Here is a 14188-nt window from a genome sequence, read left to right on the forward strand (position 1 = left end):
TTTCTCCTTCTCTTTATTTCTCTCTCTTTATTCCAGTATAATTAACCTACAGTGTTATAGTAGTTTCAGGTGTACAATATAGTGATTCAACAATTATGTACATTACTCAGTCCTTCTAATCTTCTCTTCCTATAAGGACATTAGTCATAGTGGATTAGGACCCATCCTAACGAACTCATTTTAATTTAATTAGCCCTTTAAAGTCCCTATCTCTAAACACAGTTACACTCTGAAGTACTGGAAGTTTGGACTTCAACATATGAATTTTGGGAGACACAATTCAACCCATAATGGTGGAGTAGAGATACTCATAATTACTTGCATTAAGTTAAGGAAGTAGTCTTTGAATTCTAGTAATTTCTGAAGATTCTAGTATATTCAAGTCAATAACAGTGTGAGAAAGAAAAAGTGGAAGAAACAAATGTGATTCTAAGTAATACATAGTCAAAACCAAAGTTCTTTGTGTTAGAGATACTTGAAAAATATATTTAAAAAGAAATGTTTTCAAAAAGATAATATCAACAGGGAATGGGAGAGATGGCTTTATTTAAATGTTTTCTGAGTTATGATTTGTTACGGGAGATATTTTTAGGGGTATTTATTTCCCCAGTCATTTCACATGTATTTAGGAAATTTCTAAATCGTGCTCAGTTCAAAAGAATGCAAAGCACTGTGAAGAACATAAAGAAGTACAAGACAGGATCCTTGTTCTCAAGAGCTTTCATCTCTGGATAGAGACTCAAAATTAATACAAGTGAAAAGAAGGGAAAAGCAGTAATTAAAAATAAAACTATGTGATTCCGTCTGGAGACGCCTCAGCATCAGTGGGAAGGAAGAGTCGATGTGAGATATGCCTAGTCTGACATACTTTGCTGCGGGACAGAAGGGTTCTACTTGTGCAGTGAAGGGTGCCTATATTGGAAGCACGTGCTGACAAAGATGGGGAAACCAACGTTTGTAAAAAATGGAAACATGCCTATTTTCACCATAGCACTAATAGAAGTTTTTAGTTATTTTCTTTCCTAATTTTTGTTAAAATTGTGATAAGAATACTTAGCATGAGATTCACCCTCCTCACAGATTTTTAAGGGCACAATACAGTGTTGTTAACTACTGGCACAGTGTTGTACAGCAGATCTCTAGAACATACCCCTTTTTTTATAACTGAAACTTTATACCTGTGGAAGAGCAACTTCCCCTCTCCTTCTCTCCCCAACCTCTGGCAACCATCATTCTAATCTCTGTTTCTGAGTTTGACTATATTAGGTACATCATATAAGTGAATCTTGAAGTGTGTGTCCGTTTTTGACTGGCTAATTTTACTTAGCATGATGTCCTCAAGGTTCATCCATGTTGTTGTATGTGACAAAATCTCCTTTTTTTTTTAAGTATTAATTTCCTTAGAGCAGTTTTAGGTTCACAGTAAAACTGAAAAAAAAAAATACTGAGATTGACTATATATCTCCTATATTCTTACATTTATAGTCTCTCTCGTTATCAACATTCTGTACAGGATATTTCCTTCTTTATTAATGCTGAATAATATTCTTTTGTATGTATATACCACATTTTGTTTAATCATTCATCCTTTAACAGACATTTAGGTTGTTTCTGTATCTTTGCTATTATGAATTATGCTGCAATTAACATTGGAGTGTTAATATCTCTTTGATATCCTGACTTCAATTCCTTTGAATATATACCCAGATGTATGGGGTTGCTAGGTCATATGATAGTTCTATTTTTAATTTTTTTTGAGTAACCCCCATACTATTTTCTGTAGTGGCCTTGCCATTTTACATTCCCAGAGCAATGTGCAAGGGTTCCAATTTCTCCATACCCTTGCTCACATTGTTGTCTTTTTTATTTTTTCTTTAATCATAGCCCTCCTAACAAATGTGAGGTACTATCTCATTCTGGTTTGGATTTGCATTTCTTTGATGAGTGGTGATATTGAGCATATTTTCATATACATGTGGGCCATTTGCATGCCTTCTTTAGAAAAATGTTTATTCAAGTAATTCGCCATTTTCAATCAGGTTATTTATTTTTTTGCTGTTGATTTGTAGAAATTTCATTTATTTCTTTCCTGTTTGTTTATGTATTTCTCTCTCCCTCACTATAACATAGGATCTATAAAAGCAGTCATTGTCTTCTCTCATTTTCCCACTACCTATATAGTACTTATAAATAAAATAGATGCCTGATATTAGTTGAAAAATGAATGAATGAATATTGTGAGGTCACAAGAATGGATTAAACACAAGTACTAGAGAGAAGTTGGAAAGAAATTTTAGGTGGAATCAATTCAGATTATGTCTTGATTTTAAAACTTGGTAAAGAATTTTAAATTTGAGGCAGTATATAATCAGGAAATTAGAAGAATCTTGAGCAAGGATGAGGGATGGTATGTTTTCAGAGGGCCGCAACAACCTAGAATACTTTTTCTAGGCTATCTGTAGTCCTTTTCGTGCTGGTCACTACTTAGATTCATATTATCCAAGTCCTCATGGTCCTTCCTGGGCATAAGTTTCTTTGGTCATGGTCCTCAAGGACATGGTTCTTTCTGTTCTGCCTCTCCTCCCATTTATATGACAGCTTTGTACTGCCCCAACAGAATCCAATTGGTTATCCATAGAGACATTTCACAGAGACAGGGCATAGTTTTGTGCTACTCTTAGAAGCCTCTCCTGCCCTGAAACTAATCTAGATTAGGTTACATGGCCACCTCTATTGCCCAGGAGGCTGCAAAAGAATGTGCTTGGCATTTCGAGTGTTGCCTGTGGAAATTATTCTTCTTTAGCAGAATCGACAGGAAGGAGAGCAGCTGTTGAGTAAACAACATGGAGTCTGCCACAGGTTGACTAGCTTATAGTGGTTAGGGATAGAGGTATTTTTCTTTTCTTCTTCTTCTCGTGTCTTCTTTTCTTTTTCTTTCCTTTTCTTCTCTCTTCCTTCCCTTCTTTTCTGTTTTCTAGTCAAGTCTGATTTTTGCAATAATGAATAAATCTGTGAAAATATGTGTGTAAATTTCTGTGTAGACATAAGCTTTTAACTACTTCGGGTAAATAACACAGAGTAGATTGCTGAATCATATGGTAGGAATATTTTTGATTTTGTAAGAGACCACCAAATTTTCTTCCAAAATAGCTGTAACATTTTACATTCTCACCAGCAGCGTATGAGGGTTTTTGTTGCATCACATTCTTGTTGGCATTTGGTGTTGTCAGTGTTCTGAACTTTGGCCATTTTAATAGGTGTCTAGTGGTATCTAATTGTTATGTTATTTTGCATTTCTCTGATCACATATGAGGTGGAGCATCTGTTCATATGCTTGTCTGCCATCTATATATCTTTTTTGATGAGGTGTCTGTTAAGGCCTTTGGCCCTTTTTTCCTTAATTTGGTTGTTTTGTTGAATTTTAAGAATTCTTTGTATGTACTTTTTGTTTAAAGCCTATTTTTGAGAGAGAGACAGAGCACAAGCAGGGGAGGGGCAGAGAGAGAGGGAGACACAGAATCCGAAGCAAGCTCCAGGCTCTGAGCTGTCAGCACAACATGGGGCTCGAACCCACAGACCATGAAATCATGACCTGAGCCGAAGTCAGACATTCAACTGACTGAGCCACCCAGGTGCCCCAAGAATTCTTGGTATATTTTTGATAATGGTCTTTTATCAGATGTATCTTTTGCAAATATTCTCTCCATGTCTGTGGCTTGTCTTCCATGTACCTTGATATTTTCTTTTGCACAGAAGTTTTACTTTTAAAAAGTCCATTTTATCAATTACTGGTTTCATGGATTATGTCTTTGATGTTGTAACTAAAAAGGCTCAAAGTCATTTAGGTTTTCTCCTATATTATCTTTTGGGAGCTTTATAATTTTGCATTTTACATTTAGGTCAGTGTTCTCTTTTGAGTTCATTTTTGTGAAGGGTGTAAGGTCTGTACCTAGATTCATTCTCTTACATGGAAATGCCCCGTTGTCCCAGCTGGAACACTGTTTGTTTAAGAGACTCTGTTTGCTCCATTGTATTGCCTTTGCTGCTTTGTCAAAAATCAGATGACTGTATTTACTGAGATCCTTTTCTGGGCTCTCTATTTGATTTCGTTGATTTGTCTATTGTTTTACCAATACCACACTGTAATTACTGTAGCTTTATAGTAACTCTCTTTTCCATTTCATTCATTTTTGAGCACTATCTGCCAAATACCTACATCTGAAGAGGCATAGATTGTGGTCAGTTGTTCTTTCAAGTAAAGATGATATTCTATGAAAAAAGTAGGTCATTTTTATAAAAAAAAAAAAACAAAAACAAAACAAAAAGGAGATAGATAGAGGGGGGAGGCACAAACCAGGAAACAGACCCTTAACAATAGAGAACAAGTTGAGGGTTACTGGAAAGGAGGAGGGATGGGTTAAATGGGTGACAGGTTAAGGAGGGCTTTTGTGATGATGACCACTGGGTTGTAGTAAGTGATGAGTCACTAAATTATGCATCTGAAACTCACATTACCCTGTATGTTAACTAACTGGAATTTAAATAAAAACTTGAAGAAAAAAAAGCAGCTAATTTTCCTAGAGGTTAAACTGCATAAGTACATTTCTTCCAGACAATCATGATTTAGCATGCAACAGAAGTGCTTTATGCACACTTCCCATTTTGCCACACAGATTATTAAAAAGACATGTACTAAAAGATCAAGATTTAATAAAATTAGTGCTTTTTACTGATCAATTCAGACCATTCTTAAGTAAAACAGGCTGATTTATTCATTTATTTATTTTTTCTGTAAGTGCATAGCAGTAGACAACCAATGATTTCTAGTCAGATTAGTGATACTGACTATTGGACTTTTTAGACTAATAGTCTACTTGTCTTTCTTCTTCTATCATATTATCTGCCTTTTTCTTGTATTATGGAAGATTTTCTCAAACACATTTCATCGTCACTCTATTTTAAAACATATTTTTATTTAGACAAGATTTTTTAATGTTCTAAGAAGTTTCTTTAATTGGCTTTTCTCATTGACCTGGAGATTCTTGGTTCCCCTTGATATGTAACAAAGGAGAACTGGGTGTCTATCACGGATTTCCTCTTTTTTTTTATGAAAATAAAACTCTTTTTACTTTGTATCTTTCTGGAGAGGGGGTGTCTCACTGGGAGCTCTGCATGCCATTGGACACTGACTTGCAGATTTTGCTTTAGGTAGGAGCTAGGGGTCAGGTTTTGCCTTCCTCAAATGCCAGAATGAAGGGAATGTTATTGCGAGACACCAGACCTAATATTTCAAGCCTGTTTGCTGAGTATTTTAATTTTTTAAATGTCTATTTTTGAGAGATTGAAAGATAGAGCACAAGCAAGGGAAGGGCAGAGAGAGAGGGAGACACAGAATCCTAAGCAGGCTTCAGTCTCTGAGCTGTCAGCACAGAGCCCACCAGAGGCTTAAACTCAGGAACCGCAAGTTCATGACTTGAGCCAAAAGTCTGACACTTAACCGACTGAGCCACCCAGGTCCCCCTGTTTGATGAGTATTTTAAAAAAGAGCTATGGTCATATTTTTATTTGAGAATTTCTATTAGTGGCTATCACCCTCTGTAAACTCAGGGCAAGGGGTTACAGACAGGGTGGTGGCAGAAGATATTACATATAAAAATATCTTCACTTAATTATTCTATTTTTAACCTTTATTAGCACTCCCACTGAACTATTTGGAGGCTGAAATCAAGGTCATCTAGAGTTCTGTGGAGAGTGATGGCTTCCACTTCTCTATTGTAAAAATCACATTTTATGTTATCTTATTTTCATTTTTAATTAGAGTATAAAATAAAATTGAGAGTGGGGGAAAATTAACACTCCAGGTTGCAACTTAACCTATTTCTCCATCTTTTATACCATCTATACCATTATAAAATACCATCTTTTATACATTGTTTATAGGTCCTTAATTCTCTATGAGTGTATACATGGATTTTTCTGCTTTGTGTTTCTAAATTCCTATCACAGTGTCACATTGAAAAAACTGAAAGGGAACATACATGGGTCTAGTCTACTGTACCGTTCTATACACCTTTTAATAAGGTCTCTACAGGGGCCCCTGGGTGGCTCAGTCAGATAAGTGTCTGACTCTGGCTCAGGTCATGATCTCACGTTTTGTGAGACCCAGCCCCATGTGGGTCTCTGTCCTGACAGTTCAGAGCCTGGAGCCTACTTCGGATTCTGTCTCTCTCTCTCTCTCTCTGCCCCTCCACTGCTTGAACTCTGTCTCTGTCTCTCTTTTAAATATAAATAAAAATTTAAAAATAATAATAAATAAAGTCTCTACAGTAAAATTTTCTATTCACAGTGAACTTTTACCTTGTTATGTCAATTCACAAGTGTAAAACAAACCCAAAAGTGAATGGGCTACTCAATGTCATCAGCATAATCTAAGCTCCATATGCATATGTCAAGAGAGAGAAGACTATAAACTCCATCCATCTATAGAAGGGGACACTAGAGATGAAATTAGCACCAGCAGCTCTGAAATCAGTGCTTGTTATATAATCTGGGGCCTCTATTTATTGTATGACCTGGGGAAAGCTGCTTAATATCACTTTGCCTCAGCATTCTACTGTAAAATGGTTTAATAATAGTAGTACTTAGGGATGCCTGGGTGGCTCAGTTGGTTGAGTGAACGACTCTTGATTTTGGCTCAGGTCATGATCCAAGGGTCGTGGGATTGAGTCCTGCATCACGCTCTGTGCTGAACGTGGAGCCTGTTTAAGATTCTCTCTCTCTCTCCCTCTGCCCCACTATCCCACTTGCACTTTCTCTGTCTAAAATAAAGTAAAAATAATAAAGAAATAATGGTAATACTTGCCTTCTAGAATTGTTTTGAAGATTAAATGTATTAATCTACCTTCAGTGTTTACAAATGTGTATTGTACAAAATCAAATTCAGTAAGGGGTGATTATTGTTCATATCTGTATTAGTATCCTTCTTAAATATCTGAAACTAGGCCTTGGTTTAGTCAAAATATCATAGCATTTGAATGAGAATAAATGAACTGTGAAGGTAAAGAGTTTTTTTGTTTTGTTTTTTGTTTTTTTTTTTTCACAAAATTAATTAACCTTTGACTTCTAGGTAAAAATTAATGCGGTCCCAATTGTTATTAGTTAGGCTTTTGTTGAAAAGTCTAAATTGTTTAAAACCTTTATAATTTTGAACTTTATTTTGAATTACTGCCTTTCCTTAATTTTTTTAAAATAAATGTTTATTCATTTTTGAGAGAGCGTGTGGGCAGGGGAGGGGCAGAGAGAGAAGGGGACAGAGGATCCAAATCAGGATCTGCACTGGTAGCAGAGATCCTGATGTGGGGCTCAAACTCATGAACTGTGAGATCATGACCTGAGACAAAGTCCAATGCTCAAATAACTGAGCCACCCAGGTACCCCTCTTTAAAATTTGTAATGCAATCAGCATGGAGTTGTAGAAAGAACACAAGTTTTGGAGATAGGAAGACAAAGTATAAAAATTTGATTGGGGTGCCTTGGTAGCTCAGTTGGTTTAAGTATCTGACTCTTGGTTTTGGCTCAGGTCATGATCTCACAGTTCGTGAGATTGAGCCCTGCATTGGACTCTGCACTGACAGTGTGGAGCCTGCTTGGGATCCTCTATCTCCCTGTCTCTCTGCCCCTCCCCTGCTCATCCTGTCTCTTTCTCAAAATAAATAAACTGAAAAACAATTTTTTTAATTTAATTAATCTCTATGAATCTTAGAGTCTTCATCTATAAAATGAGAATGGTAATAGTTTCTTTATAGTTTCTCTATGATAATTTGAAATAAAATAATAATAAATCTATCATCTTCACCAGCATGCTAGCTTCCTTAGGGTTGGGACTATTTTTTTTTTTTTTTAATCTATGGAACATTACAGAGTGTCTACTACCAAAAAACATTCAATACGTGTCCTCAACACATACACTGAACAGTTTACATTATTAACATTTTGAAGGAAGGGTCATAAGTTGTGCAAAAAAATAAAAGAGTTATGAAGAGTTATGAAGAATTCAGTAATGAGGAGTACAAATTATTAACAGCTTACATACTGTAAACAAAAATAGGACAATATTTTCTTATAATTGCTTGGATATTTGGTTGGATTTTGCCATTTACTTACAGATATTGTAGAGTACTAATGTGATCATGTGTACATATGTAAATAATGTAGTCTGTATTCTATATTAATTTGAAAATGCTTTTATTTATAGTCTATACTTTACGAAAAAGAAAAGTTAAAGGCAAGAATCTCTAATTGGAGAGGAAGGAGGAAAATTTAAACAAATATCATTGTGGTTTGTATTTTTAAAAGAATAAAAGAGATTTTATTTTTTTCTCCTTAGACACAGAGCTTGGGAATGTAACAAAAGAAATGAGAAAGTATTATACTTTACTGGCTGTTTATTATTATTTAATAAGATGATTATCTTTTTCATAGAAAAAATCTTTTCATTTTTATAGATAAGAAACTGTGGTGGGCAGACCAAAACTTAGCTCAGCTGGGAACCTGCAGCAAAAGGGATGGAAGAAACCCCACAGTCCTACGAAATAAGACTTCTGGGGTTGTTCATATGAAAGTGTACGATAAAGAAGCACAGCAAGGCAAGTCACACTGTAATGAATTTGTGCCACCTTTTGAATATATAATGTTCTCTCTTTTCATATTATTTTCTCAATTCAACAATTGAAAGGTTTGTATTTTTGCTTCTAGTAAAAAAAAAAAAAAAAGGGGGGGGGGGGGGGGGGGGGGAGGCAAATGCTGCTTAATACTACACAAGAAATTCCTTTGACATCAGGTATATAATGAGCTTTCAAAACATTAGCAGAGCCACCCAAGGAATCTTAATTTGTCAGGTATTCAAAGAAGTCTTATCGAGTTCTTGATTTCAAAATATAAGAATAAGAAAAAATCCCAGCAAAATATATGGAGTATATAATTAAGCCCAGAACCTGAATGAACCAGGGGACTTCAAATGGACTATGTCAACGTAAGAATTTCACATCCAAAAAGCACTGCATTGTTTGGCTCTAAGCATTTTACTTTTTTGTTTTTGCTTGTCCAAATGGTGTGCAGTGAAATGGAGTGAGAGAACTAACAGATGGTTTACATAGGTGGACTTGTCACATTGCCCGAATGGCAATTAGATTAGAGATGCCAGCCAGGACAGCCCCACACCTGCTAGTCCTTTCTTAGTTTTTGTTTCATGACCCATGACATTTAGCAGCACTTGTTTTCTAGCAAAAACATTTTTCTGTATTATACTTCCTTACCTCAGTCTCTGCCATGAGACCCTTAGCTTCATATACTTTTCTTCTTAGTAAAAACATTTCAGGAAAATGTAAAGGGATTTTCATCTAAAGGAGTTGGACATATAGACCAAAACAGAGAATAGTATAGGTAGAAATAGTGAACCAAGGGGATCGCTGATTCTGAAGACCGGTAACAACCATCATTCAGGCAGAATTTATTGGTGATACCAATTGGGAGCCATACCTGCATATCCAGAGACAAAATGAAGACCAGATTTATGGTTGCCTTCCCTGTACAAAAGCATGGGCAAATTTTGGTCTGAAATCCTTCCTGAAATTACCTGGAAAAAATTTAAAAGAATTGCTTTAGAATAAAAAATAACGATGAAGTGATTACTGGGCTCCTTTCATGGTTCAGAAGATACCAATACCGAAACCCTTATGCATAAAACTGTATTTCCTCTCTGATATATTTTTAAATCACTGTCTATAATAATGAACAGGAGTGTTTTCACCAGTAATTTTGTAATGGAAGATTTCTGTATCAAAATAAATAATTTTACTGGCATAAAAGTCATGGGGAATATATTATATAATTGAGAATAAAACGCTGGTACTCAGTAAATAAAATATTGTGACATTTTTGTGGATTTCAATGTGATATATTTACAAAGAATAAAAACTTAAAATACTATGATAAATGTTAGTTCATAGTCTATACTTAATGAGATTATACCCAAAAACGCATTAGAAAATACAACAGAGGGACAGATACATTATTTCTAAAAAGGATATTTTAAAAAATATATATTCATTTTTTTTATCAAAATGTGAACAAACACATTGTTTGAAATTGTATATTAGTTTAATATATAGAGTATTCCTAGATACAGTCCCAATAAAGTTTATTGGAGGAAAAATTTATTATGTTTCCTCACTTTTTTGCTCATGTGCATAAATTGTTGTCTCATAAGAGTTTAATCCTACAAGTAGAGTTGGCATTTTATGCATCGTGAAAGTATTACTAAATTGACAAGGACCTGCAGTACTTAGAAATTAATGGTGTAATATGACTAAGCTTAAAATTCAGTGAGAATACTATTTTTACTGAAAAAATATGCTGATAAAAGCATCTGTATTAAAGAGAATCCCATTAACAGAATCACGGCAGGTACCTTAAAAGCTTCATTACTATGAAATATGAGCAATTTAGGATTATTTAAGGTTAACATTACTACTTCTTTGGATTTCAAAGTACAATTAGCTACTTCATTTATCATTTTTGACACAGATCACTGGAGAGCCGGGACTTCTCGTTAGTCAAGTGGACTTTCTGACTCTACTAGAGAATTGGGGCATGAAGTTTGAACATCAGTATCATTGCAAAATATTAAGCCAAGCTAATATTTCTAATTTGCCAGATAATCACTACCAAAATTACTGTCTTTTAAAATCTAATATTTTCCTACATCAATTCTTTATTTGATAGGCAAAGATAAATACTGTAAATAATGATTCATTTCAATTATTTTTTTCCTTTCTGTCTCCCTATTAGAGACCAAAATGATACATGAAATGCATGTTGTTGTACAACATAATTGTTAACATAGGCTAATTTTATTTTTTGTCAAAAATAAGTATGATACAATATGTATTGCTATTATTACAAATAGATTTAAAAATGCACAGTCCCAGAAGTTCCTTTTCTGTTATTTTTTCACATATTTTTATATCATCAAGGTTATAGAACTCTATATTTTTTGAAATTTTAATTCTCTTCCTGAAACTATTTTTTTAACTTCATTTCCTTGTTTCTCCTTCTCTCCACTTGGTGTTTCTTCAAACTTTATAGTTAAAGCATTTCTTGTCAATATTTTCTCAGTTTTTCAGTCTTTTGTAATAGTTGAAATAAATCTATAACAAAATGCCTAAGTCCATAGATTGGCGTTGCGTTAATATATGTTTATGCGCTTCCTATAATATAAAATATATTTAAGTTCAGTATAGATTACTGTAAGTCTATATAACTACAGATCAACGTTAGTATAAATTGCTGTAAACTATGTAACTATGTGCTATATAACAGTAAATGTAACTGTCTCTTAAAGTAATCAGAGATCTGAAGTTTTATCTTCATATATAAGTATGTAAAAAGCCAGCTTGAGGAAAGGGGAAATAAATCAACTAATCTTCATTAGTTTATATAAGAGATAAAGGTAATCATTTCAAAAGTTCAGGGCAACTCAAATCCTAGTATATGGCCCTATATAGGATGGAGTTCGTCATTGACTGAACTGGCAGCTATTGGAAATTAGGAGAGAATGTGGTAGATCTCCTGATGAGAAATCTCCCAAGTTGAGGGTATTTCACACTTCAAAAATGACAGAGCTCATGACAGCTTCGATTGAACAATTAAATCCCATCAGACCGTCTTGAATTCAGGAGATGAGAAATAATGAACTGCATTGGTATTTTGAATTTTCCATAGAGCACTATTGATATATAGCTTTCATCATGCTTTGTAATTCTCAGTGGATTTACTGCACTTCGTATTAGAGCTTGAACATCCAGTAAATGGCATTGCATGTCCTAGAATAATAAAAATGTTGTAAAAATGGGATATTTAATGAACTTGCTGGGTAAGATTGTAAATTACTTAATGTCACGCTACCAGGTTTAATTAGCACATTGGGCCTAGTAAATTCAGTGGAACATCTTTCTAGAATGCCTACCTGTGATTACCTGACTAATATTTGTCATTGTTACTACACAGGAATAAGGAGGATTAATATGCCAATTAATTAGATGACTCTTGTGGGTATGTTTTAAATATATTTGGGGAGAATTATGTTCCTAGGAATAGCAAAATTTATTTCCTTGCTTTTTAAAAATTATATATATATATATATATATATATAATATACACACACACATATATACATATATATATATATATATACACATACATGTATGCGTATATGTACTTCCTTTTAGCAGCATAGTCTTCAAATTGAGTTAGTAATATAATTTAACAGTGATTTATTTGACATATTTGGATAAAGTATTCCTGAAAATGAAGTAACTATAGAGTTGAAGTGAAATATAGTAGTCAAAAAAGAAAGATTTCCTAGTTCCTGTGATCTTAAAATATTGTAAAGGTCTATAACAGTATTCATGACAACCAATTTCACTTGTTCTTCTGTAGCTGTGAATCTTCTCATGAATCATCATTTGCTTTGAAAAAATAGGTTTTAATTATTTATTTTTAAATCTATGTTTTGAGACATAATTGACATAAAGCATTGTACAAGTTTAAGATATATAAGGTGTTGATTTCATACATTTATATGTTGCAATATAATTACCACCTTAGTATTAGCTCCTAACTCTACCATATCACATAATTATCATTTCTTCTTCGTGATGGGAACAATTAAGATCTGGTCTCTCAGCAACTGTGAATTGTAATTAAAGTTTAATTGATACTATAAATTAATTATAGTATTGCTGTCTATAATCACTATGCCATGCATGAGATCTCCATTCACTTTTTTGGGAGGGCAGACTTCAACTATAACATGCCACTTCAAATTATTCAAGACACTCAAACATAATACTAACCAATATAAAACAGCTACATTTATAAATCAACAAAAGCATAAATATTTTGTTCATATTATTGGTATTGAATGATACTCCAATTTTATTAAATTTTATATTTTATTTTTCTTGAATTTTATATTTCTTTTGCTTGTTTTCCTTCTATTCAGGCAGCAATTCTTGCCAACTAAATAATGGTGGATGTTCTCAGCTTTGTTTACCAACATCTGAAACTACAAGGACTTGCATGTGTACAGTGGGATATTATCTCCAAAAGAACCGAATGTCATGTCAAGGTATAAGGTCTTGAAAAATTTAATTCTGATGAATTTACTTTATCCATGCAGATCTGAGGCAACATGATGTAGTTAAAAAATAGAAAAAAAATATTAGCTTCTTTTTGGATTCTGGTTCACTGCTCAGTCTCATATATGAAGGATTTTTAATGTACCTAAAATATTTTAAGTATTACTGTTCTTTAAAGCTTATATCTTTTTTTTAGTTATTTTCAAGAAATACAGTTTATTGTCAAACTTTTAGCCAAACCCAGTAGAAGCTACCTTAACTTGAATAGGCAAAGGTTGAAGTAAAAAGCGGTAATTGACCAGTTACAATTACCATCCAATCTGAATCCAGTTATGTTTACTTTCTTTTAACAATTTAAGAGAAAGTACATAAAGGCTGTGAGGTCTCTGAATTTCTCAGCTGAGAGAGAAGAGCCCTGCCAAAGAACTGGCACCGAACAGACCCATCTTCCTATTTCTTGTTTCATGGATTCTGGCTCTAAGACTCAAAGAAATTTGGTTCTAGAATGATCTTTTTATTCAATGATCATAGCTTAATTTCATTTTTAAAAAGTTTCAGTCTTATATGAGGAATGTTTGTTAATGTTATCACATGCTTTCTTTTAAATAAAATATTTATATGCCACTTATGTACTAGGCACTGTTCTAAATACTTTAAACATATTAATTCACTTAATCCTTATACTAACCCTTGAGGTAGGTCTCTTATTATTGCCATTTTAGAGATGTGAAAACTGAGGCATAGTGAGATTAACTAGCTTGCCTGAGTCACACAGTTAGTAAGTAGTAAAGACCCATGTAAACCTAGGAATTCTAATTTTAATAAGAAAATATGTGTCAAAAACATGTTCTAGCATATTAGAAAAAGTCATAAACAGCATGCAGACTTCTGGTAGTCAGCTTTTATGTATGTTTATTTTAGGACATACTTTTGATGCTAGAATGGCAAGGTGTTAGTAAAAGTGAAGTACTTTTATATTTTTAGTGTTC

General features: G+C 33.7%; 1 protein-coding gene across 1 annotated transcript in view; it reads left to right on the forward strand.

Moving 5' to 3' along the window:
• Positions 1-14188, forward strand: part of LRP1B (LDL receptor related protein 1B) — a 1876868-nt gene that overhangs the window by 1350338 nt on the left and 512342 nt on the right. The window contains exons 33-34 of the mRNA XM_049615676.1: positions 8505-8649; positions 13068-13189. Coding sequence (XP_049471633.1) covers positions 8505-8649; positions 13068-13189 — 267 coding nt within the window. The remainder of the gene's footprint in view (positions 1-8504; positions 8650-13067; positions 13190-14188) is intronic.

Source organism: Panthera uncia, assembly GCF_023721935.1.
Source record: "Panthera uncia isolate 11264 chromosome C1 unlocalized genomic scaffold, Puncia_PCG_1.0 HiC_scaffold_3, whole genome shotgun sequence".
NCBI classification, from domain to species: Eukaryota; Metazoa; Chordata; class Mammalia; order Carnivora; family Felidae; genus Panthera; species Panthera uncia.